This window comes from Canis aureus, chromosome 24 (genome assembly GCF_053574225.1).
Source record: "Canis aureus isolate CA01 chromosome 24, VMU_Caureus_v.1.0, whole genome shotgun sequence".
Classification (NCBI taxonomy): Eukaryota; Metazoa; Chordata; class Mammalia; order Carnivora; family Canidae; genus Canis; species Canis aureus.
In genome coordinates, this window is record NC_135634.1 from 7,828,020 (window position 1) to 7,855,552 (window position 27,533).

The 27,533-nt window shown below is 41.1% G+C and overlaps 1 protein-coding gene across 22 annotated transcripts in view; it reads left to right on the top strand.

Annotated features, from left to right (window-relative positions):
* STARD13 (StAR related lipid transfer domain containing 13) overlaps positions 1–27,533 on the top strand; it is a 514,444-nt gene that overhangs the window by 271,346 nt on the left and 215,565 nt on the right. The window contains exon 1 of one of the 22 annotated variants that reach the window (XM_077868141.1): positions 12,253–12,427. The exons of 17 other annotated variants lie outside the window; for them this stretch is intronic. In XM_077868141.1, coding sequence (XP_077724267.1) covers positions 12,304–12,427 — 124 coding nt within the window. In that variant the 5' untranslated portion in view covers positions 12,253–12,303. Of the gene's footprint in view, positions 1–12,252; positions 12,428–13,372; positions 13,515–15,198; positions 15,290–27,533 lie in introns of those variants that run through there. 4 more of the 22 variants (XM_077868111.1, XM_077868112.1, XM_077868132.1 and 1 more) reach the window with 4 other exon arrangements.

Genomic DNA, 27,533 nt, shown 5'->3' on the forward strand with positions numbered 1-27,533 from the left:
TGGAACTTGATCCCCGGACCTCAGGATCATGCCTGAAAATGTTATTTAAAAACATGAAAGTAGAAACATAAAACCTTTTAAAGAGAAATTAAGAAAATAACAGAAAGAATTTGTGAGCAGGGATAATTAATGTCTCAAGTGAAAATGACTATGTTTTATAGTTATTTTATAGTTTTATAGTTTTATAGTTATATCAGGAAAAGTATACCAGTAGACAGAAGACAGAGCAACCTGTTTTCCTGGCCAGACACCTAACCTGCAGTGAATTTATAGTTCATACACGAGGATTCTAGACAGCTTAATTGATTCCAAGATAGTGAAAGCTGAGAGATTGAATTTTGTATTTGGTTTGCCCATGATTCATCTACAAAACCCATTTGGTGAAATACATGGCATTGCATCTGCTAGAAAATCTTGTGTTCACTTTTGGTTTCTACTGCTTAAGGGTCTCATGGGAACAATCTCTGGCCTTGCCATCTTGCTTTCCCTTCCCTGGCAGGGCTGTCTTCTCCAGCCTGGAATGCTCTCAGGTGGGATACAGAGCTGTTCTAATGCAGTCTCGCCTGTAAACAGGGAAATGAAAGGCAGGGACACCAGCTGGGCATCACTGCCATGCATAAGAAGCGTAGTTTGATATTGCTTAGTACCCTTTGCCCAGATTAAAGATGCTGAAGAATACCTTCCCCAATCCCAATTACTTTCTCTCAAGATTTCCTAGTTTGAATTCCTTGAGGGTATGGACTTCTGTTTGGCCCAGCACCCCAAACCCCTCCTTTCCTTCACTCCAAGGGGACCAGGGTCCTTTCCTGCTTGAGGTTCAGATGAGCCTAAGTCAGTTTATTTTTGTAATTTTGTGATTTTGTGATTTTTGTGATTTTGTGATTACTTCCTGCTGTCATGGAACGTCTGTTACTCTGGAGTTTTTGTCTTTTGCAGATGCCTCCCTCCAGATTACATTCTAGTACATTCTTGCTGCACTTTGGTATGTTGTATTGGAGCCCCTTTCTGTTCTTTCTGGCTTTATTTATCTGCTACGTTTCTGCTCTTATCCATATCTGACAAGTTTTTTTTTCCTCTCTCTTTCTTTTTTAAGATTATATTTGTTTATTTGAGAGAGAAACAGAGAGAGAGCTTGAGCAGCAGGGAGGGGTAGAAGGAGAAGAAGAGATTCTCCACTGAGCAGGGAGCCCAATGCAGGGCTTAATTGCAGGACCCTGAGCCGAAGGCAGATGCTCTATGGACTGAGCCACCCAGGCATCTCTCTTTTTCTTAATGTTATCCTGTTCTCCTCTTAAACTACATATACTTTACCCACATGAAAGCCATATTTTCCCCTAGATGAGACATTATTGGTTTTTTGTTTTACAATGCTATATGCCAAGTCAGAGAGTCCCAAAAGGTTTGAGTGTTAAATTAACAGTATACTCTTGCATATTCAAGCTAACTCAATTCACTTGTATTGTATATTTAAGATAGTGATGGCTATCTTAACCGACTGCGTTTATACATATTTTAATACAGAAAACCTTAGACTGACCCTGGTTTGGGTGAAGGGAGGGAGTTAATTTACGACAATATTACTTTCTCAAATATAAAAATGCAGAATTTGGAGGGAAAAAACCCTAAATATTTTAAATTAATTAGCTTGATTAAATATTTGAAAATAGTTGATAATATTAACCCATAATTTATTACTATCATTTCCTCACATTCTTGTTTATTTTATCAATTGTGATGTAGGACATATGTGTCTCTATGCATATCTACTAATTTCTGTCTAATGGATTGATACTAAATCTTTCAATGTTTGAGCAGGTAACCAACACATAGACACACCCATCTTCCCTAGCCCAGTCTTCAGCCCCAATTTCCAATTTTTATTCATTCAATAAATATATAGTGAATACTTACAATGTATTGGGCACTGTATTCCAGACGGAGGATAGAGAAATTAAAAACTGACTTCCTGTCCTCAAGGTGGTGTGAAATAGTTACTCTCTGGAGTTTAGGTAGATCTATAAAAAAGAAGAGCCAGTGTGTTCTAGGCACATAAGTACAAAAGTACTGAGGCTAAGAGGGTGCAGCACATTCTAAGAACTGCCAGTTTCTCTCTTTTCTCTGGGAAGCATCAGGCAAGTGTTGATGCCAAGGACAAGAGGAAGGACGGTGTGCATGGCTTATGTTAGGTCCCTGGGAGAGGCCAGTTCAAAGAAACAAAAGGTTGAATAGAGGTCACTGGGGCTGTGGGCAGGAGGGAAGGGCAAGTTACTCTGAGTACAGACAAAGAGAGAGTGGTAGTTACAGATGGCAGCGAAGTTTATGCAACATTGTGAATGGAATTAATGTCACCAAATCATATACAATGGATACTTGATAAATATTACTTGCATTTTACCATGATTTAAAGAAGTGATTTTGAGTGTCCCTGGCTTTGAGGAGAACGATGAGGTTTTGAGACAGCCATAGTGGAGAACAGGAATAAGACCCAGCCAGAGACATGGTGCAAATGTGCTGGCAACATTCAGTACATCAACATGGTGTCACCTCTCTGTGCAGTTCTGTGATTTCATCCACAGCCTGTGGTGGCCCGGAGGTAAGGGTGGATATAGGGTTTTGTCAGACAGGCGTGGAATATCTAGAAACTGAAATAGCTTTTTGTGTTTGTGCGTGTGTGTGTGTGTAATAACAAAGTGGTTGAGAGGCTGGCTCATGGAGCTTAAACCAAGGCTTGAAAGGACATGAGGCCAGAGAGAGGGACTGATTAAGTAAAGCAAAAGCAAAAACAAAGATCATGAGACAAGAGGAAGAATCCTGGAAAAATATAAGATCATTACAGAAGTTGAGGTGGAGGTTTGAGATTTTGGAAGCACAGTATCTAGGGCAGTGACTTAGCCCAGGGTGTGTCCATAGGGGTGGGTGGGTTAGGGATGCTGGAGACAAAGACCTCTGCAGTTTTGAGTTGAAGGAACTAAACTCTCCAGAAGATATGGGACAAGATCATGTGGTCACATCAAATGATGTATTATTTATTCATGTGTCACATGCATCCATTAAGTGTCCACTTTGTACCAGACACTGCCCTGGGTGCTGGGAATGAGAGTCCAGGAAGAAAGACAATACCCTGCTCTCCTGGAATTTACAATCTAGTGAAGAGGTGAGTTGGGCAATAGCCAAAATAAACAAACACAAAATGTCACATGGGCATGTGCTATGGTCAGGGTTAGTGAGGCTTGATCATGTAAGAGGGGTACACAGGGGTGGTCGGGAGAGGCCTTGAAAGAAGTCATAGTTGTGTGGATACCTACATGTTAAGAAAATAAAATTCAGTCATTTATTTTATTTATTTTCTTTGGGAACACCATATGCCAAGCACAGTGCCAGACGCAAGGAATGCAAAGATACATAAAACAGAGGCCCCAGTCACACAAATGGAATAGAGATGTCAATAATATCAATTAAGTCAAGAATGATCTCCCAGGACTCCAAGACTGGCTTTCAATTTGTAATTTTTCCTAATTAATATCAGGAGTTTCTATTTTCAGTGATACCTACAAAATATTTTACTAAAAAATAAATTATACCAAAAATATATTATAAGTAATGAATGGCCAGTAGAGGACCAACTGAAGTGATACCGAAAATACAGCATTATCCCATGTGGAAGGAAAGAATGCTCAACTAAGAGGAGAAGACAGGAAAAAAATACATATTACGTGATAAAAGTAATTTCCATTGCCCCAGAAACTCTTAAACATAACTTCCTTTGTATTACTCACCTTATTATAAGGTACTAACAGGAAAACACTTAAAATTTGTAAAAATCAGCTATTCTTGGACAATTTCTGTTGAAGAGATATATTTTCAAGTTTAACTTTTTGAAACGTCAGAAATTGAAATATACTTTATAATATTGTTTACACTCCTTACCATGTTGTTATTGACAACAAGAAGTGTCACTGGGTGTTGACAGAATTCAGTTTTTGTTCTCATAACCCCTTACTGCATCTGAAAAAAATTAAGGACTGGGAGACCTGAAGTAATTCTGAGGTCATCATTGCATGAAAATGGGTTCAACCCCAGAAATTTTATTAGATAACCAGATATTTCCCAGGGGCTTAATGAAAGGTTTGAATATAAGTCATCTCTAGATGACTTTAAATAATGAAATAGGTTTAATCTTGTTACTGACACAGATGTCATTTCTTTTATGATTATAATGTAATGTATTGTCTGACACCTCCAAAGGTCTACAAACAAGGGAGGAAAAACACTATCAAGTTTAGACAGACAAGGGCTCTGGAGGGTGGTAAGGGAGCTGTGGGGGAGTCAAGTGAGAGCTAGAGTTAGCTGGGAGATCAGCTTTGAGTCTTGGTTCTGCAATTTATTAGCTAATAATCTAGCCATATAACTTTTCTGAGCCTGTTTCTTTGCCTCTTTTCTTTTCTTTGGATGAATGCCTACTTCATGTGTTTGTTATGGTAAGTAATCTATGCAAAGTGCTTCATCCTAGGTAGTGCTTAACTAGGGCAAAGGCTTATTCGTGAAATTATTCCTAAAAAAAATGGCATATCTTCTCAGATTAAGTAACAAGTTGGGAGTTACTGCTGAGATATCACCCAAAGATTTGCCTCTAGAATGTGGAATGTATGCTGCCTGTCTTTAAAGATGGCAAAATTTTGCTCCATATGTATCTGTGGAATAAATATAATTGCAGTGGGAGGTTAGCCCAGGAAAGTGGGATTAGGGTCCCAGATCCTTCTGACTGTCCATACCACACACTTAACTGACCTTAAACCATGCCAGCAAGTGGAACACAGGGCCACCAGAGGAAACCTGTGTCACTCAAGGGTAAAGACACTTGTTGAATAAATACATTTTTTATTTTATTTTTAAAAGATTTTATTTATTTTGTAAGAGAGAGTGCACAAGTGCAAGAGAGAGAGAAAAGGAAAGAGCGCTGGGTGGGGAGGGGCAGAGGAATAGAGAAAGGAAGAAGGAGAAGCAGACTCCCTGCTGAGCAGAGAACCCTACATGGAGCTCGGTCCCAGCACTTCAGAACCATGACCTGAGCTGAAGGCAGATGCTTAACAGACTGAGCCACCCAGGTGCCCTGAATGAATACATTTTTAAAATGCAAGTAGGCAATGTACATTCCAAATGTAGATGGTCTCCAGTCTTTCCTATTATCTACAACAGCTTTCATTTGGGTAGCACTTTGAATTGATAAGCCTCTCATGGGTAGTTTAACTTTGATCAGGGTGAGTAGAACAGATGTTCTTGTCAGCACTAGACAAGTAAGGAAGCTGATGTTTAGGGAGGTTAAGTAACTTCTACCAATGCTCTGGCTAATCATTCTCCGAGCTGAGATTTGAATTCCATTCTTATACCTCCCCAGTTCATTGCTATTCTCTGCCACTCTTTAGTGTCTTCTTGTTAGTTGGTGTGATGCTATGCAGAATTTAGCTGGAATCTCATGAGAATTGCAGAATTGCTGTAGGCCAAATAATATTGATAATGATAACTAACATTTAATGAATGCTCATTATATGCCAGGAGCCATTCTAAGCATTTCCCATGTATTATTGCACTGGATCCTTGCCAAAAACCCTCTGAGGGAAACACTATTATTATTCCCATTTTATAGATGTCAAGGCAGAGGAACAGAAAAGAATGGTAACTTGTCCAAATCATACAGCCAGCTGGTGTGGAGTTGTCTGCCTCCTTTACCTGCCTCACTACTTTCCTGCCTAAGCAAGCTAGGGAGCTTGTCTTTTCCAACTCTTAGATGATATGTTTATTGGCTTTTAAGAGCTTGGTAGCACCAAGACACACTTCACAGGATATGTTTGAGTGTCCCCCAAACATGCTGAGGTCTAAAACTAAGCCTCTGTACACAGACAGTCATCACAAAACAGATGAATCTTAACTAGTCAATTTGCTTATGTCAACGCAATAAAGCATGGTTGTATAGGAAGTTACATTTATTCAACCTTTATGGCTGAATAAACAGATTGAAGAATGCCACAGTGTGTCCGCAAGCAGACATCAAGATGATTCCAGTCACTAGACACTTTAAATCCAGTAGCCTGTAAGTGTGATAAGTGATTTCTGACACGCTGACCCAGGATCTCCCATATGAGAGTCCCCAAAAGCATACATGAAAAATACAGAAAGGAATTACCATATTTGTAAAGTCAGTGAAATATTATGACATGACATTAAGGCTCAAGATTCCAGGCATTTATCAGTGTCCATGAGGAAAATACCAAACATAGCCAAAGATTTTGATCAGCAGTGCGGAGCTCATGGCTAACACCAAATTTGCTTCCAAGAAAGCATGGAGCCCAACAATATTTTAAGTAACAGAACAAAACCCAAAAGCACTCACAACTGTTAGCATTAGAAGACTGGCAGATTCAGAGCTTGGCAGTGCAGCACAAGACACACCCACTGGGACAGGTACAGATCAGTGACTATGAGCTAAGGAGCCAGCATGAAAACCAGCTTCTCCAGAACTTTCAGCAATATTCTTTTATGAGGAAATAAATATTATGAGTTTGCATTTCAGAATCTCCATAACAAGACCCTGAAATATAGCCTGAAGGGAGTGCTGAAGGAATAGTTGCCACATCATGTTTCTCTGGGGGAAAGAATGTGCATAGAAAGAGTCACACTGAGCTCTTTACCCTTCTATTGTGCAGCAAGGAGAAATGGGTCACTGTAAGGAAGGTAATTTCCTACAACGAAGCTGAAAAACAGTATAAAATAAGGGATCATAACCTTAGGTTCCTGGCAAAGGTTTGCTGGTCTGGTATAGTTAGAAACTGAATTCTTTTTCTAAGCAGAGGCTTCTGACAACAAAATACTCAGCAAGTGAACAGATATGTTCCTCCATTCTTAGTTATAAGCGGCGACGGCACAGGATGAGTTGGACATAGAAGGGGGTATAGAAGAGTTCAGAAGTTAACAGAGTTGCAGAGTCGTTGGTATTCTTATATAGAGGAGGGTGAGTGGCAAGCCCTCCTTATTGCCTGTGGTTGTTGGTACAGTGGTGATGAGTCTTAATTATATAACATTAAGAGAAGGCTAAGAAAAAATATCTTTTTTTTCCTTTTTCACCAAAGTTGTTAATCATAGTATTATTTGTGAGTTCAGAAATTTGGAATGAAGTGTCCAAACTTATGAAGGTTTTAAAATAAATTATGTGTCTATCCAACAGAATTTCACACATTTACTAAAAACTGTATTGTTTTTTAAGATTGTATTTATTTATTCATGAGAGACACAGAGAGAGGCAGAAACATAGGCAGAGGGAGAAGCAGGCTCCCCACAGGAAGCCTGATGTGGGACTCGATCCCAGGACCTCAGGATCATGCCCTGAGCCAAAGGCAGACCTTTAACCACTGAGCCACTCAGGCGTCCCAAAACTGTATCTAAAAAAAAAAAAAAAAAAAAAAAAACTTAATAGACTGGCAAGATTCTCACAATCTAAGTGAAAAATTTTTTCAAAATTTGGGTGTTAAAATTATTCCTGTTTTTTAAACATGCAAAGAAAAAAACTGAAAAGGAAAATTTTCAAATGTTTTCAGCTTTCCCTACTTGGTAATATTACAGGTAATTTTAATGTTTCTATTTATAATTTTCTGAGTTTAAAAACTTATAATCACTATTATGTATTCTCTATAGTGAAAATGACTAAACTTGATAAAAGAAAAGAGAGGGATAATTCATGACAATGAAACAGCACAGCCACAGGCATAATTAAAAGTTATGTTTATACTAAGGAGCAGTGCCTAGTAATAACCAGTCATCTAAAATTATAGTAGAATATTTATTGAGTCAGAAAATGATCCCACTATGTGCTGTTCACTAAAAAAGACACATGGGACTTAGAAATAAAAGTACTAGTCCCAGCTCGAGGAAGTCAGGACTATGGGGGGAGGCTGAGAGGAAAGTTACCTACAGCACTCTGTGATTGCCTGGCCTACGGGAGAGAAGGAACACCCCAGCCACTGGGATCTGTAGAAGGCTTTCAGTGGGAGCTGACATCTGACTTGATTCCCGAAGGATGAGTGAGGGAAAAAAAAAAAAAAAAAAAAAGTAGGGGAAGGTCTTTCAGTAGAGGGAATGTATAAAAACAGAGCTGAGTGAGGGCAGTAGCTCTCCAATGTGAATCTTTTAAGAAGAAATTCAGGAGAGGAAAGAATAAAATTTGACCAAACCCTGTACTCCAGAGATGGAGACACAGAGAAAGATTGAAGCAATATTAGAAATTCTGGAGGAATTAGAATGTCTTTTAGGTATCTCTGTTGGACAATTGACGAGTGGTGGCATCACTGGCTAACAGAAAATAGAGATGGAAGAGCGGGTTCGCAGGGAAAATTTTAGAGATATCCGTTAGTAAGGTAAACGATACACAGTGCTGGAGTAGAATCATTCATTCTACAAGTTTTTACTGAACATTACTCTCAAGGACTGTTCTAGGTGCTGAGTACGCGCTAGTGAGTCAGGCTGACTAGGCCTCTGGTCTCGTAATGCTCCAGGTTTCCCTGGGAGACAGACCAGAACAAAAAAGAAAATGTCCAAAGTGATAAATTCTACAAAGAAAATTACAGCACTCATGGATGCCACGAGAGGAAGTAATGCAGTCATTTAGATTGGGTGTCAGGAAAGGCCCGTTGGAGGAGCTCAGGAAGGATTTGGGGTAGGACAGCAATGTGATAATGATAACGATAGGACAACAGTGTGGTAGTACTCACTGACTGAATCCTTTCTTTGTGCCAAGTGGATTATTTCATTAAATCCACAAAACAATCTTAGAGGTAAGTGATGTGGAGGCAGAAACTTGCCAGAGTCTAACACAACTGTGCCTGCACTCTTTTTTTTATTTTTTCATTTAAATTCAATTAGCCAACATATAGTACATCATTAGTTTCAGATGTACAGTTCAGTAATTCATCAGTTGCATATGATGCTCATCACATCATGTGCCCTCCTTAATGCCCATCACCCAGTTACCCCATCCCCCACCGTCCTCAGTTTGTTTCCTAGAGTTAAGACACTCTCATGGTTTGTCTCTCTCTTTGATGACTTCCCCTTCAGTGTCCCCCTCCCTTCCCTTATGATCCTTTGTGTCCAGCTACACTCTTAAACACAAGTACTTTTGTCTTTACGGAGCTGGGAAGTAAGGGATGAAACTATGGGAAAGAATACAATCACCCAGGGACAAGAGCTTGAGGGAAAGGTGTGGGGTGGGGGGTGGGCATTGAAAACTGAAACACAGGGAATGCCAACCCTGGAGGTGGGGGGAGGAGCTCTGAAACAAACACCTCAGCCATGTGGCCTGACAGCCATGAGACAAGCCAGCATCAAGAGGACGCAAATGGTCAGCAGTGTCCCATTGTCCACGTGACCTAGAAAGGACAACAGCAACGCAAAACATCCATTGGATTTAGCAACCAGACAATTATTGGTGACCGTGGAAAGACAGGTTTCGGTGAAGTAGTGAGGGAGACCAGATGGCAGTATTGATAAGGGAAGATTTCTTTTCCAAGGGATACAGGATGGAGGCAGCACGCTTTGCCAAGGGGGTTGCGGTTTTGTTTGGTTTAAAGAAGGGTGAGCCTTTTTAGAAGAAGGTGGAGGGTAAAGGGAGTATAGAGGAGGAAATAACAGGTAGCAAAGTACTCATGGGGACAAGAAAGGACAGTAAACAGAGCACAGGTGGAGGACTAGGTCTTAGTAAGAAGAGGTGCTTTTCTTAGAAAGCACGGGTGGGGATTTCTTTCCTCTGAAGTAGACATTATTGTCATCTGCTCAAGGTGAAGACCCCAGGGTGGGGGAATGTCATCCTTAAAGGAGTCCTACTTAAGGTTCAGCTTTTTTTTTTTTTTTTTAAATATTTATTTATTTATGATAGTCACACACAGAGAGAGAGAAAGAGAGAGAGGCAGAGACACAGGCAGAGGGAGAAGCAGGCTCCATGCACCGGGAGCCCGACATGGGATTTGATCCCGGGTCTCCAGGATCGTGCCCTGGGCCAAAGGCAGGCGCTAAACCACTGCGCCACCCAGGGATCCCAAGGTTCAGCTTTGAGATAGGGCTTATGGATGCTAAGAACCTGCATGGAGACTCCAGGTAGCCCTGAGGTTCTTGTGAGTTTAGAAGCCTTGCATTTTCAGCAGCAGCATGTGCACAACTGTGAGATTTCCTGCAGAGAGGCTGGCAACCCAGGGCCAGGTAGGGAGATGGGCTGAGCTGTTCCAGGAAGATTACTTTAGTCTTTCATCTGGCTTCTCTTGGATGGTCCTGAATTCAGGGACTCTTCTACAATCAGAACTAAACAAACTTGCTCTGCAAGAATTTATCTTCAAATTCGTCATTTAAAGAAAGCCCCTAATCCATGTCATCTGAATGTAAAACATGTCCTAGAAAGGACCGGGGGTGGGGGGGTGTCCAGGATATTTGGAGCTAAATGATTAGTGAAATGGCTGGAATATTCCTTGTATGGTTCTATTCCTGTGCAAATATTGTTACAACTACTGCTTTTGTTTGATTCAATTAGGTCCTTTTTAAAAGTTAATACACAGCTTCCCTGGGCACGTAACTGAAACATTTTGTTGTTAGACTGTATAGAAGTCACTTTAAGATAACACAGATCTTTCTTCTTGCAGAGAATTTCGTTACCACTACATGCATACAAAACAGAGGATGTAATCAAAAGGGTATTTGGCATGGGCCCAGAAAGCTATCTGGATTAGTCTATAACTGGCTGCCATAGTTTCCAACCCATTTCTGATCCATGACTTATTGCTTCATAACTGACAATTTCAAAGGTTTACTGGGATGACGCATAAGAGCACAATCATTACTTTCTAGCTCATTCTGAAGTGTGTTTCATTAGTGAACATTTTTGATTATTAAAGATAACAAATAAGACAATTAAAGACTGTTTTTACCATCAATCTCCCCCCTCCCCATTTTCTACCAACAGTATAAACTGGTGGTGGAAATGTTTATTAAAGTGTAAAATTGCCGCAAGAGTACCTAAGGTAGCTGATAATTTCCACTCCTTAAGTCAGGAGCAAGTTATGTAATCGAGAAAGGATTCAGCAGTTTAATTTTCAAACCTCATGTGGAGCACCTGAAGTTTTTAAAAAAAAAAAAAACAGCTGATTAAACTGGCCCTCTGGCAGTCTGGTTCAAAGACATTCAAAAAGAAATGATATTCCAGAAATTTTACTGTGAGTAATTTAGAAGTTTTCTTTTGAAATATTTCAATTCCTCTTGCCAAACTTGAAATGTGTGCTATTAATCACATCGTTGAATTACATCAAATGTCGTCAAAATGACTTTCTCTAAGGTCCACCAAGCACTTAAAAAGCAAAACATTGAGAATAGCAGGACACCCTGAGGCCTGAACCAGCAATGTCCTCATCTTATGTGTGAGGCTTTGGAACCCAATGCCTCGGTCACCACCTCTGGAGGTATTTCAAGAAGAGCCAGCACCTTTCCTCCCTCTTCCCTGCAGGAGTCAGTTAACTTCTAATTATAAGTCTACTTCATGTTGTGGACTAAAAATACCTTAACATTCTTCAATTTTCATATCTCACTTACTCATAATATCTACTTTTCATGTATATTTTATCTAGATTTTAAATGCTTTTCCACGGTATGTAAATGTATTTAATGTGGGTTACTCGTGGTTTGGCCTTAATATTTTCAGTTATTTTCCTCCAAAGCAGAGGCTGTAATACTTGGACTCTTGAAAAATCACTGGGTTGACTGCAGCCGGGTAATTATTTCATCGATGAGATCAGGAAAGGTTAACATGAAACCCAAGAACACGAACTAGTGTCAAACTGCGAAAGAGTGTCAGCCACACCGGATACAAGACTTCAAGTGGCTCCAAGTCAGGAAAACTATGCCGAGTTATCATGGTACTGGCTGTGGCACAGCTTAAACTTTGTGGGCGTGATGGTGGCGATTCTGAAACTGAAAAAATGGAAACTGCCAAGAAATGGGCTGTGGTGCGGCCCCGGCCTGCGAGTGAAACCGAAGAGGGGGTGGGAACTGCGCGCGTGGGCCCGGGCCGGCGGGGGGGCGGGGGCGGGGGCGGGGGCGGGGGCGGGGGCGCCGAGCCCAGGGCAGCAGCGAGGGAAAGCGGGAAAGGAGCGGGGGGGTCGGCGGGGCGCAGAGGCCAGGCCGCCCCATGTCGCGCCCGCCGCGGGTCGGGGCGTCTGAGCGGGGCCGCGCGGGGGGGGCGGGGGCGAGCCCGCCGGCCGCGATGAGGACGGGGCCGAGATGACCAGCGGACCGAAGCCCTCGGCGACGCAGCTCCGGCGGTCCATCAGCGAGCAGCTGCGGGATTCCACGGCCCGAGCCTGGGACCGGCTGTGGAAGAGCGTCCGGGAGAGGCGGCTGGCAGGTCGGTGCCCGCGCGGCAAGGGGGCGGCAGGAGGCGGCAGGAGGCGCGGCCCGCGCGGGCTCTCGGAGCTCCGAGCCGCCGGCTCCAAGCTCCCCGCTGCCCGCCGCCCGCTCCAAGCTCCCCGCGCCCCCCGCGCTCCCCGCGCCCCCCGCGCTCCCCGCGCCCCCCGCGCCCCCCGCGCCCCCCGCGCCCCCCGCGCTCCCCCGAGCGCGCGCTGACAGCCCTGCGGGGCGCCGCACGCGGGGCGGAGGGCGGGCGCGGGGCTCACCTGGCCGGCCTCCCTGCTTGCCTCCCTCCCGTCCCGCGGCCCCGGCCGCGCCGCCTTCCAGCCGGTGAATGAATGAGCGCCCGGCCCGAGGGGCTCTCCGCGAGCGCTGCCTCTCCCCCAACTCGCCCTTTCCACGCGTGTTGCGAGCGGCGGGGTGGGGGTGCGGGACGAAGCAAGGGAGACCAGATGTTTGCCGGGGGAGCAGGGGCGGCCTGGGGGAAAGACAGGTGGACAGCTCTTGGTGCGAGGACACGGCCGCCCACAGCCCCCGCCCCGCTGTGAATCAGGCTCTCCTCGCTTTGGAATTACACAAGAGGGGCCTCCCTTTTGGAATCTGTTGCCCACGAATTAGAGAAGGAGAAGAGGTGATTATTCTGCGCTCAGGGGTCCTTAAGAATCCTTGCTGGGGTCAGAAGGCTACCGCTACCGTCCTCCCCAGCACCTCCCCCAGCCTCCCCACGCCGTGCTCGTGCCATGGAACCATCTCCTTGTAGGGCCGCGGACGCAGTGAGCGGTCTGAGCCTTCTCAGAGCCCTCATTCAGAGCTGCAGGTCGTTAGTCACTACATCATACCTGCCCCAATAAGGGAAGGGAAGCCGCCCTACGCCCAGTTCCAGAACAGTGTGGGATTTAGGATTACTTTTCCCAGGGACTGACTGCTAGAAGATGTCTCTGGTGTTGTGGGAAGTGTGGTTGGAAGGGCCCCTGGGCAGACCAACAGTCCAATCTCTGGACCTTATTGCCTCCTGTCTCTCCAACAATATCTCCTGAGTTGGTCTGTGACCACAAGGATGGAAGAGAGTTCTAGAGAAGAAGCAGGTATGAAGCCTGGACAGAGGGAAGGGATGCCAAGGGTGAGATGGGAGATTTTACCTTCTCTGAGCTCCTCCCCTTTTCCTTAAAGTAGAACTGTAGAATAGTTTGCTAGATGTTCTGTCCCTACACTCCTACAGCCACCTCTCCCCATCAGCCTGAGGGCATTCTGGAGTAGGTGCCCTGTGTCTGTATTCACCTTGGTCATGAGGTCCTTCTTGGTCTAACTGGTCAAATCGGGAGTAGGGATTACAGATGATTTCGACACTCAATGTTGTCAGCGTAAAATGTTCATCCCATGTCTCCTGTCCAACACAGTGACCCCGTTTTAGTAAGCGTCCAAGAAATAAACAGACTTTTTTGGTCTGGACCCAGAAATAAGTTGTGGTAACCAGGAGGTTTGACTGTTGATTTTTAAAGACCTGTATGTGCATTGCAGACCTCAATTAATAACAATTAGTAACTCTCCCTGTTATGGTGCTAAATTGTATAATCTACATGATGGATGGTGTTGGAGAAATTTTTGTGGTCTAGTAAATGTTTGTTGCTTCATAACTTCAGAATGCTTACTGCAAATGTCTCTTGTAAAGCTTCTGTTATTTAAGTTTGTTAAGTTTGTTAAATCAATGGATCTTCAGGAAACAAGAAGTCTTTCCAGGAGGGCTGCCAAGGCTGTGCTGGGTTTTTATAGAAGTTGAGGCCAAAGATGACTGCAGCCCTGTCTTTTTGAAAAAAAGATCTGGAAAGGAAGAGAGTGAAATGTAAAGACATACAAACATTAAGGCTGTCCAGGAAAGTCATTTATTCACATGAATTTTAGACACTGCAGTTCAGTTAAAGCGATGGAGGGACAAAGGGAAATAAACCACAGGTAGAGATTTTAAGATTGTGAGTATATAGAACTTAAGGCTTGAAGTGGCTTCAGAATGGTAAGCATAAAAGTTCTCCAGAGTAGTGCATTTTTTTTTAAAATAGCGGTATGAGGTTTTAAAATGTTTAATCGGAATATTAATATCTGCTTACCCATAATCTGCTTACCACTCTGCTAACAGTGGATGCCAGCGGGTTATTCACCTAGCACCAAACAATCCTCTGTGAAGCTGACTTCAACTTCTGCTTCTTTAAGCAAGCTGGGATGCATGCCACAAAACCAAGCCAGCTCCATGAAGGAGCTTTTAGATGCAAATTGATTTTCTCGGGTTTTCTTGCTAAGGTAGCTAAAATATGGAACTTTGGCCATGAGACACTGAAATACTTAAGTTATTAATGTTGGCATCAATTCTAGGTGAAAGCGTTCTTCATTTGTAAAAGTGTTCTTTATATGGCTCTGTTCACAGTATCAGAATAACCAACTATGTGAATGTACCCCCAGAGAGCATCCACCCTGCTAAGACATGATACTGGCTTTTTTTTTCCCCTATCAGATGAAAGTTGTGTGCTGGGACTTCTTTAATTTCCCTAAAATCTTCTTCTCACCTTTAGTCAATGGAATAGTGTTCAGTGTGCTTCATAACAAATTTGTATTTATTGCCTAGAGAATCCTGAAGATATTTGATTCTCCCCTTTACTCCTTTACACCCCAAGGAAGGAAATCCTTATTCTAACTCACTCTTGCTTCTCTTCGCAAAAGGCTGTCTTGTCAATGAGAGAGAAAGACAGGAAATGGAACCGTGTAAGGATACTGAAGCCTGCAGATTTCTGTGCCGGGGGCCATATTTAGGAAGGAAAGGATTATACATAATCAGAAAAAGCATTTCTCAACACATATCACAACAACACAGGTAATGAAATCCATAGGAGGATAAGATGTGAATGATGTTCAAATATGGCCAACTTATTACAAATTTTTAAAGAGCTAAGTTACTGTTAAAGAAGGATTGATATTGGGAGCTTTTCTTGGGCCTTCCAATTCTGCAGTGGTTGCCAGAGTTTCGTCAGATTGTAGCATATTTGCCAACTCATACTTTTTTAATTTCCTAAGACCCTAACCCCGTAGGGGTCAGCAAGAGTATTTCTCACCTGTTATCTGAGTATTGATTAGTCTAATAATGGTGGTGATTGTTATTTATTCCCAAGATGACAAAGCGAGTGTTCAAAGCAGGATTCTAATGCAGGTTTTCAGAAGTCAAAGGGCATCTGTGCCCATTTTGTCTTACATCACTCTGCCTCTTCCATAAGCTTTATGGAGACACATGGACCTCAAATCCTTTCCCCAAGGCTGTCACTTGCAGTTAGTTTTAAAAAGAATTCAAAGTTAACTGGAAAAAGTTGATCTTTGTTTTTTTTAAACTCTTGGTGTGACAAAGATAGCCCTGTGCACCTAGAATCATTGTCCCCTAGTCATCCTGATGGGCTGATTAGTGAATGGGCTTATAGAGATTTGAAACAGTCATACCTCTAGCTTGTCGGGGACTCCTGTGTGGTGTGCCTTGCCCACTACCATCACTATAAGAAGCCAAGGGCTGCAAGAAGGAGATGCTGTCATAAAGTCTAAATGTAGGTTTCTTTTTTTTTTTTTTAAGATTTTATTTATTTATTCATGAGAGACAGAGAGAAAGAGACACTGGCAGAGGGAGAAGCAGGCTCCATTCAGGGAGCCCGATGCAGGACTCGATCCTCAGTCTCCAGGATCACGCCCTGGGCCGAAGGCAGCGCTAAACCGCTGAGCCACCTGGGCTGCCCTAAATGTAGGTTTCTTCAAGGTAGCTGAGTGACAGGTTCTTTTGGCTTCCCCAGATCTCTAATCAGCCGCTACTGGTGACAATTCTTAACATTTATAGCATCTTTAAGTTCTGTAAGCAGCAGCATACCCTTCAGCTTTTGGTGTTTGTAAGCAGCTTGAACTACTTTTCAAATGTTAAGGTCTGAGAAAATCCAAATGAGTTTTCTAAAGCTTTCTGCTCCTTTATTTTAAAACCCCACTCTATGTTAATGGAAATGTAATCCATATGTTTCATTCCTTTATACTCACATAACAGTGTTTAGGTAGCTTGTGAACTAATTGATATCCAAGTCTTTTGATCTCTTTTATGGTCTCATTTTAAATCATTTCTCTTAGGCACAGGAAGTTCTATTGCTGCCAAGAATAAACTAACTTAAAACACTGAAAAGTTTGAGTTTTGATTAGAAACGCTAATTCCACCAAATTTCAGTGAGTTTTTGTCATGTTAAAACAGGTTTATTCATTCTCAGAGTCAACAGTAGCATCCTGTGATGTGATGTAAACAGGAGATTGGGACTTTAATGCAGAGTGGGATCAAGAATAGGACGTGGGCCATAAAAAAGTTCCTTATTAAAATCTGTGTTCTGTGATAATCAGAAAGTGCAGGATGATACTATCTGATCCTTTTCATGTGTTTTATATCAGAGTCCTTCCTTTTTATTATCACTTGCCTGTAAGGAACAGGCCATCCCACTCTGTCAGGTTTTTTTTTTTTTTGTTTTTGTTTTTAACATCTCTTGAAAGGAGAGTATATTTAGATGTGATTTATATTAACAATAACAAAAAAAATCTAAGTAAGTACACTGTTAAGATCAGAGAGATGGAAAGCATATCACTTATATCAGGGTTCTTAACCTTCGCTACAAATAGAATCACTAGGAGCCTCTCACAAATATCCGTGCCCTGCCTGCCTCTTAGAGATTCTAATTCAGTTTAGATAAGGCCTGGGGATCAGCATTTTTTTTCCAGACTCCAAAGGTAGTTCCACTGGGTAGCCTGGCCTGAGAACCACTGACTTATAATAACTACTTGCCCAAGTCTGTGTCTAGCATGAGGTCATATTCTAGGCCCCTAAGGAAAGGTTTGCTGAAGTTGAGTTGGAATGAGCTTGTTATTTTACAGGGGGGGAAAAAGGTTTGGGCTTTGTTGTTAGGGCAAGAAAGTTGGATTTGGTTCTGCATATGATAAGAAGCAAAGGATTTTAAGCAGAGGACTGGCACTGCCCTGTTAAATTGCCACCAGAGTAGTCTAGGTGAGAGAGAAACAGTGATAGTGATGGAGATGGAGAGAAAGGGACAGATTTGGAATATGTCTTGAATGGAGAGACAACAGCACTGAGATTGATTGCTGGAGCTAAGGGAGGGATCAAGAACTCTTCAGTTTAGGGGTACCTGGGTGGCTTAGTTGGTTAAGCATCTGCCTTCAGCTCAGGTCAAACCATCTGCTTTCAGCTTAGGTCATGATCCCTGGGTCCTAGGATGGAGCTCTGCATCAGGCTCAGCGCTCAGTGGGGAGTCTGCTTCTTCCTCTCCCTTTCCCTCTACACCCCTCCCCAAATATATAAGTAAATCTTTAAAGAAAGAAAAAGAACTCCTGGGTTTGTAGTGCGATGGGCTGAGACAGTGCCCGCTGGCAAATTTGATTGTTGCAGCTGCAAAAGGAAGGTTTTTTGGGTTTTGTTTTTTTTAGCATAAGACAGATGAGGAGTGAAGAGTTCTCCTTGAGCCAAATTAGACCAAAAATGCTTATCAAACATGCAACAATAAAAGCCAAAGAGGTGGATGGATACACAAGTACAGGTTTGGAAGAAAAATTAAAGCCAGATAAATCCAGAAGTGATTGGCATATAACTACTATAAAGTAAAGCCTTAGGACTTAGAAGGGGTTACTTAGGATAAGGGGCGGGGCCAAGGACAGAATCCTAGGGGACCCTTTATTTAGAGCACACTATTTGAAGTGAACTTTATCCATATAGGTGTGCTAAATTTCTAGGGCATTAGAAAATGAAACGCTGTTTCTGAATTCAGCATTCTTATAGCAGCAGAGTGGTAGCACTATATTGAATAAACTTTTGTGACAGTTATTTGCTTCCAGAACTGTTGATGAATAAAACATAATCATAAAAACATGTCTCACTAATAAAATATACCTTTTTAAAATTTAGAAATGGTATTGCAAAGTAAAAATTAAAAATTTCAAATAATACTTGAAGGAAACACTGCTCAAGTTTGCCCTCATTCACAAAAAAATAAAAAATATGGTTAATTAAATAAAAATATATTGGGCAGCCCCTGTGGCGCAGCGGTTTAGCACCGCCTGCAGCCCAGGGCATGATCCTGGAGACCCTGGATCCAGTCCCATGTCAGGCTCTCTGTATGATGCTTGCTTCTCCCTCTGCCTGTGTCTCTGCCTCTCTCTCTCTGTCTCTCTCTGTCTCTGTCTCTATGAATAAATAAATAAAATCTTTTTAAAAAGTATATTTTATAAGTATATTAATATACTTGTATTATATAAGATTATATTTATAAAAATATATTAATATCAATAAAATATTATGTATAAAATATTCCTTAACAGGAATATTTCTATGGTTATTATAACTTGTGGGGGCCCCCATATAATGAGGTAAGAGCTTCCTATTGGAAAGATGACTTCTCCAGCGTCATGATATCCAGAAATAGTCTAATCAAACAAAGTTTAGCTTGTAAGAAAAGTTCTCTATATTGAAGTTTGCAGGATTGCATCCATTTACTCACCTTTCTTTGTCAGTTATGGTTTGTCCATTATAAAGCTGATTGAAGGGAAATTTCTCAGTGAAAAAATAGGTAGTGTCTTGAATTTTTGCAGTTGTAAGGAGAGTAGCTTAAACTTGGCCTAACCTATCTGTAGCATGCTGGCTAACCCTTAGGAGTAACACAATTTCCTTCTGGAATTGGAGCAAGGAAATGATCATGTTCATTAATTGCTGGTGGTTGCTCTGAATAAGACACAGAAGCCCCACTAGTTGGCTGCAATTCCTCGAGAAGACCATGTGTTATAATTTTTGTTCAACGACTTGATCATTTAGAGATGAAGCATTTATCTAATGAAGTTAACATACACTCCTTCATTGTGTTTTTTAAATCTTCTGCTGAACAAAACAATTTATAAAGAAAAATTTACTAAAAGACCTTGTAGTTTACTGGGAGATAATCCAACAGTATGTTTCTATTCTGCTCTTTTGCAAGTTTAGTGATGTTGCAAAATGAAAACAAAAGTGGTTTGAAAAGCGTTACGACATTCCTCGGCTTTTTTCAGAATCCTTGAATGTTTAGTCCTAAAACAGCCGAGTTGAAGGACAAACATTTTTGTCATGTTTGTAGTTAGTCAATAAGTATTTATTGAGCCATGAAATAGCATCCTTGTCAAAGCATGTTGGGACTGTAGTGCAGGATATTAATTTAGTACTGTGGTTTTATCCTGGCAAAGCACACGAATTTTATTAGGCTGCTCAAATCACTTAACTCATCTATTTAACCAGAAATAGAGCAAGCTTCCAGAAATTGCAAAAGGACATTATAGAATGTGCCATGACTACACAATACTGTATTTGCAAATCAGCTCTATCAAGCCATTTTGTATTCTCAGAAAGACTATTTCCTTAGTAACATTTTCATCCAAAATGAATTTTTCAGACTCTTACAGTTGTTATTTTGTGTAATACAGCATATTTTACCTCTATTTCATCAGGGCAGACTGTGTTTGGTGAATATTTTTCATTCTCCTTCCTATGTAGGAAAATTAAATGAGCATAAGAGGTAATGGTTGTACAATCCCATGAAAATTAATACATTTACTAGCAATGACATTGAGTTGGGGAGTCTTATCAGATGCTTCTTATTCTCTCTCCATCAGATAAAGTGGAAATATTTCCAGGTTCCTTGAAGAATCTTTGAAAGCATTTTCCATTGAAATTTAATATTTATCGCTAGAATAATGTCCTAAAAGTACAAATATTTAACAGTGTAATTTACACTAATGTGCCACTTCATGGGGATGTATGGATTGTCACAACATCACAAGGAAGGCAAGGCACTGCCTCCCTCCTTTGACTTACAGTGAGTTGCATTCATCCCAGAACTCTTCAAAAACAATGATAGATTGCACCTTCTCCAGCTATGAGGAGTTGTCCCTATGGTCTTGGAAATAAGTTACATCTTTATTTTAGTCCCAAAAAAAGACTTCATAAGCAATAGATGTAAAAGATGAGCCATTGTTAGAATTTAGTAAGTAAAACAAACAAAACAAAACAAAAGCCAAAAAACAAAACCAAAAAACTTTCACATATTTCAATATAGGCTGTTTCATTCTTTCTGGAAAGACAGAGGAGAGGCTTTGTGCTGAGTGTTTGATGTTTTGTTCTTATATCTAAGTCAAGACAATAATGACAAATGAGAAAAGAGCACTCTAAACCCTTTTAGCATAGTGGTAGAAAAGGCATTGCAGCTATTTGAGATGTCCTATGTATAAAATCACAGCTGTATGATGGTGATCAGCATCTGGAAATTAGCATCACCTCAAATTTGCCACAGCTACAGTGCTAGGAGCATAGATCGCCCAGTGTCATAAATGTATGTCATTTTACTTTTGGTGCATAGTGTAGTGGAGGGCATGATTAGTGATATTTGGGCATGATGGAATATTATTGGTGGTTAAGAGCAGCCACCGGAACCCAAGACTACGTGGGTTTGAATCCTGCCTCCACCACTTAAGCAGAAGGTCCTTGGGAAAGATAAGTAATCTCAGTGTTCCTTAGTTTACTCATGTTTTAAAAGGAAGAGAAGCGTAGTACTTACCTCATACGGGTTGTTATGAAGATTAAATGAGTTAATATTTTCAAAGTATTTAGCATAGTGTATGGCCCCTAATAAACATTGTATGAGAGTTTCTATGGATATATATAAACATACACACACACACCCTGGCCTCCACGCAATCAAAAATTCAGGTATAACTTTTGACTCCCCCCCCCAAAACTTTCCTAATAGCCTACTATTGACCAGACTAATAACATAAACAATTAGCACATATGTTGTATGTTATATATGTTTTATACTGTATTCTTACAATAATGTAAGCTAGAGAAAAGAAATATTAATAACAATATTATAAAGAAGAGACAATACAGTTACAATATTGCACTGTATTTTTGGAAAAAAATCCACATACAAGTGGACTTGCACAATTCAAACTTGTGTTATTAAAGAGTCAACTGTGTGTGTACATGCAAGTGGAGAGCAGTAGAGACATTTCCTGGTAAGGGAGATGCTTTTAGATCCAGCCCTAAACCACCCACCCCCATCATACCTGGATTCATCAGCCTATTCTCATATCTAATGAACCCATTCTAGATCCTACATTTGAGGACTCCCAAGTGCTAAGATATTAGCCTCACTCTCTTTGCTCTGACTGAGACTTAAAAAAAAAAAAAATCAAATACTACATATATTGTTAGCTTTGTCTATAGCATCTTGTGTAATCCATTAGTGTTATAGCATAAATCATTCATTATACTAATATTTTGTCTTCTGAAAGAGCATCAGTTAAGGTTTGTTCATTAAAATCACCGTCAGCTTTAGAGCTATGCAACCATGAATTCATTCCCGTGCCCTTGGCCTAAATGGAATTTGATGGAGACCTAATTAAAATGAGAGAAGTTAGACTAGATAATCTCTAAGGACCCATTTAGCTTTAAAGATCAATGAGTCTGTAAAACTAGACCATGCGTCTGAAGGAAACTTGATGCCCTGAGTCTTTCAGTTCCCTTTCTGTGTAGATTTCATAGGGTGTTTTGAGAGATGAGAGGGCAGAAGCCCAGAAGCATACCCCAGGATGCCTGCCAGTGCCATTCTCCGTGTTGGTTTGGTTACAGAGCCTCCATCAACAGCAACAACTTATAATTGGTACTTTCTGTAATTGGAGCTGCCTCTGCCAGAACTGGAGATGGAGCAAGGAAAATGGCCAGCTGGGAGTCCTGGGCCTGCAAACACCTGTAGAATCTCGACAGCCCCTGCGCCATGCTCAGGCAGGGCCCCAGCTCAGAAGGTCTCTGTCCTTGGTTTAATGCTCTTCTATTGCAATTTTGAAATTATTAATAATCACTGAATGGAGGGCCCCCATTTTCATTTTGCACTCTGCTTAACAAATGAGGTAGCTGTTCCTGCATTTCAGGGAAAGCCGGTCTCTTGTAGAATCATGCCTTGATTTGTGAGTTCACCTTCATTGGTGATTTGGTGTTGTTTAAGTAAGATAAAAAGAATGCATGAAATCATAGGCTATTAGGTTTGGAAGGGACTAGGAAGCCTTCCCTTGAGCATCTACAATATATAATCCAGGTGCTCTGTGCCCCTTACTCTTGGAGAAGATGATCTCCCAAGAGAAAGTGTGTTTGTTTTATTTTATTCTTTATTGATTCTGACAGCATTATTATGAAATAAAGCAATAACATTACCCCTGGTGTTCACAGAGTTATAATGATTATATTTTGGTTATTACATATATTGAAGGAAATATTTCAATTAGTTTTTCTAAAGTATTGCAGTGCTTAGGTAGAATAAGAAATTGGGACAAATTATACAACTCTTGGTAATCTAGATTTTCAGATCCAAGACTTGTTTTGAAAACTTCTTAATTAAGCTTTTTCTTAATTAAAAATTTATTTGCAATACTCATAATAGATTAATTCATTAAACCACTGCTATTAAAACCATTAAGGCTATTTCCTGTGTAGGTTCATCTAGGGCTACTTACTCATAAAAGGAAATTAGGAGAGATAGTGATAAAGTCTATCATTTATCACCAGGGATTTTCAGCCCATATCTGCTAACATTTTGTTTTGCTGTTACGTCCATTTGTCTCTGTGAAGAACACTAAAGCTGACTAAAGTCTAGTCTCACAATGGTGCACAGGTTAAATCCTTCTTTGCTAATGGGAGCTATACATAGAACTCCCCATTTAATGATGTTTTTTAAAAAGAACATTTTCCTTTGTTTGAAATAAAGCTTATTATTTATGCAAAGTATTTCTGGACAGTTGACTAAAAAAGTGCATTTTCATTTGCTTTTAATCTGCTTCAAGCAAGAATGTATTTGTGTAGTTCTGAGTAGTAAATAAGTAGGCAGATTCTATCCCTCCTCAGTGAACTCAAGGCCATGTTGTAAGAAAGTAGACCTGCCTACTGGCGGGTCCTGCTACTTAGGTGGGCACAGGTGCTATTCCACAAGAAGAATCGAGTGACAGTAGTTTGGTAGGTTCATTCTGTATGTTTAGCTCTAAATGTATGAGAAGTGTGAGAGATATAAACAGCTTTATCAAACAGATAAACAAATTTTACTTTCCTGATAAAAATGTCTATAGGAATAAATTAAACCTCACTAGCACAGTCTCAGAATTCAGAAATTCAAACTATATCACTCTGGACAAGGTCTCCTGTATCATTATGTGAATATAATGATTTACTCGAGTGTCAGTATTTACACCAAAGCCACAACTCTATCCAGGAAAAAGATAGTGTCTTATTCACTGTAGATAGTCCCATTGTAACTGGGATATAGAACGTGCACAGTGAATGTCTGTTGAGTGAATGAATGATAATTAAAGTATTAACAGCAAACCTGCATTGGACCCTTTTGTATGCCAGGTTTTATGCTAAAGACCTCATGCATTTTCTCATTTGATGCCCAGGCTTCAGGGTAGATACCACTAGTGTCACTGTTAGCACACATAGCAGCTTACTTCTTTTTGAACTCATGAATTAGAAAAAGGTGCCTCCTCTGAGAAAATGCAGCCTTAAGGGTATACAGCTAAGTGAGTGAGCCCTGGGCTGAATTTCAACCTACGTGGTCCCCCTTGACTGTGTAGGCACAGCCTACACAATTGTACATGGCAGCCCTGTGTACTAACATTATCCCCAGCTTATGCAAGAGGAAACTATGACTACTACTTGGAGCTATGTAGATTTGTGAGACTGGCACAATTCACATGACTTGTAAGGTTTGTGAGGTCCTGAAGACTCATGAAATCACAGTGTGGCACTTAGGAATGGGTAACTTTTCAGGGGTGTCATAGTGACAGTATGGAATCATTTCCAAAGCCCTACCCAGCATTGCCTCAAGGTTACCATGTGGTGTATTAGATGGGATTAGATGGGAGCTGACTATGGCATCCCGCATCCGAGGGCCCCCATGATAATAAAGGTGATGATTAATAATGATCCTGAATATTTGTGTAAGACTTTGCAGTTAAGTGCTTTTCCATTAAGATAATACAACAGTGGCTTAAATTGTTAGGTTCTCCCAAAAGTCCTTTGAGAAAGGCAGGGTAGATGCTATGATCTCTACTATTTAAACAAGATGAATGAGGATAAGAAAAACGAAGTGACTACCCAAGGTCCCATGGCCAGTGAGGGATCCTACACTAGGGCTCACTCTTCTGGTTACTTTCCTGTTTGTTGCCCCGTGTGAGCTCTGCTCTGTAAGATGTCAGTTGCTGTTAACTAAACCCATGGCTCCCAAACCCGACTGAGCATCAGAACCACTGGAAAAGCTTTTAAAAAACAGCCTCTTGGACTCCTCACCAGATCCATTGAATCAAAATCATCCCTGGGGGAGCAGTATAACAAGTACTTGTGGGTGTGTATGTGTGTGGTAGGGGGGTGAGGGCGAGAGAGCTGATCAGTAGTATTCGTTTTTCACAAGCCTCCTAGGTGATTTTTATTGTTGTTTGTTTACAGTTTGTCCTCTCAACAGTGACTGCAAAGGTCTCTAAACTCTCACGATTATTTTAGGCTCCCTGACTTGTGCTATTCAGTGTCTTCTGGTTTAATACTTTTCTCTCCTGCGTACCTAGATCGTAGCCATTTCCAAGGACTGCTTCAATTCCTTCATGATTTTTTTGCCAGTACCATTCTGGCTATGTCCCATTCCCACCTCCACATGATCCCTCCCTTCCATATCTAAGTATTCCTAAAGGAGGGTGAGGGTGGGAGCCTCGTGAGGGCCTGCTGTGTGTCGGGCCCTTAATTCAGTCTTTTCACACATGTCATCATGTGAACCATCCCAGCAAATGCTGAGGTCATGATTATCATCCCCAATTGAAAGAGGGGAGTAAGTGAAAAAACTTGGCTGAGGCCAGCACGGCTAGGAGAGTGCATTGTCTTGTCTGGCTTCAAGGTTCTGACTTTCTGTTCACTCTGCTGAGTGCTTCAGTCCTCAGAAACCAGAAAGCTTTCTTTTGTACTCTATTTGAGAAACTTGGTCTTACATTTAAAATAAAAAGTCAAAAAACAAAAAACAAAAGTCAAAAAAATAAAATAAAATAAAAAGTCTTTTGGGCAGCCCGGGTGACTCAGCGGTTTAGCGCCTGCCTTCATCCCAGGGCATGACCCTGGAGACCCTGGATCGGGTCCCATGTCCAGCTCCCTGCATGGAGCCTGCTTCTCCCTCTGCCTGTGCCTCTGCCTCTCTGTCTCCTCTCTGTGTATTCTCATGAATAAATAATAAAATCTTTTAAGGGAAGCCTGGATGGCTCAGTGGTTTAGCGCCACCTTCAGCCCAGGCATGACCCTGAAGGTCCCGGGATCGAGTCCCACATCAGGCTCCCTGCATGGAGCCTGCTTCTCCCTCTGCCTGTGTCTCTGCCTCTCTCTCTCTGTGTGTCTCTCATGAATAAATAAACAAAATATTTTTTAAAAAATAAAATAAAATCTTTTTTTTAAAAAAAGTCTTTTACCTCATACTGTATAATCCACATAGTAAAATAATCTAGCTGTTGAAAAAATAAAAGAATGAGCGCCTTTTCTTCTTTTGTGAAATCACTTCCTAGCGAGCTTCGGAAAGTTGAACTTGTATTGATCAAGACATGATGTTGAAATTCCAGCCAACATTCTATCCTCTTCTTTCTTTTAATTCAAAAACTCATGAAATGTTAGAGCATATGGAAGCCTTGTAGATTATCTTGTCCAGGCCATTCATTTTACAAGCGTTGATTGAACATCAGATTCAGTTAACTTGCTCCAGGTCACACGTCTCATTGGTGATAAATTTGAGATTAGAGTCCAGCTCCAGGTCATACCAAGGGACTTTAGGGATTATAGTGAATTCATAAGCAAGGTGCCCATTTTTGAAATTAGTCTAGAGTGCAAATTTCTTGAGGGGAAAAAATGGTACTTTGCCCTCAAGAGCAAAGCTTCTCCCATGAGATATGCTTATAAGTGTTTGTTGGAGCAGCCTGGCTTACAGCCTGACTGACTGAACATCATTTAAGGAATCTGATTGCTCCTGCCTACATGCTAAGTTCACCTCTGGTGTCCTCACATCCTGCAAGATAACCTTTCCCTGTCCTCCAGCCTCCTTCCAAGGGGCATTTGGAAATTTTATAGCTAAAGGAAAGTAACACTACTGTTGTCACATGTTGGCTGAGGAAGTTGGAGAAAGTATAGTTGAAATTTAAATAATGATTTTTTTAAATCTATTTAAGATGGAAATGTTCCCTTTTGGCCATTAAAAAAAAAAATACAGAGCTAGAGAAAAAAATGAGTTTCTTTCAATTCCCGTAAATCATACAATTCTTTTTCCACAGTGACTCAAGTTCTCCTTCACTTAACTTATTCAACAAATATTCATTAGGTCCCTGTCATGCCGAACACTGTCCCAGCTCCTGGGGATTCAGTAGTAAACAAAAGACAAAATCAATACCCCCACTGAGCTTCCATTTGAGTGGGAGGAGACAGATTATAATGAACAAATATATAATGTGTATTATAAATAATACAGTATGAAGAAAAACAATAAGAAGGAGAATCAAAAGGAGTGCTATTTTGGATGAGATGGTCCCAGAAGATCTCTTTGAGGAGGAGGAAATTGGAACAGAGACAGTAAAACATTTGGGGCAAAGAGTGTTCTAGGTGGAAGGAATAGGAGGTGAATCAGTCCTGAAGCAGGAGCACACAGATGTGTTTGAGGAAAGGCAAGAATGCTGGTGGGGCTTGGGGTCCAGTGATTGAGTGGAAGAATGGCAGGAAGAGGGGTTGACAGATAGCCAGGTCTTCTGCAGCCTTTTGGCCTGGGAAGGAGTCCTGATATGATCTTGGGTATTGCTCTGTACAGCTATCTGGTTTATCATGTAAAACTTGAAAAGAAAAGATGATAGAGGCCAGGAGTGGAAGCAAAAAGACATTTTAGAGGTCTCCCATAAATACCAAACCTAGCTAATATCTCAGTTATAAAAAAAATAGTTAGTTGCTAGTCACATGTGGACCTATTTCT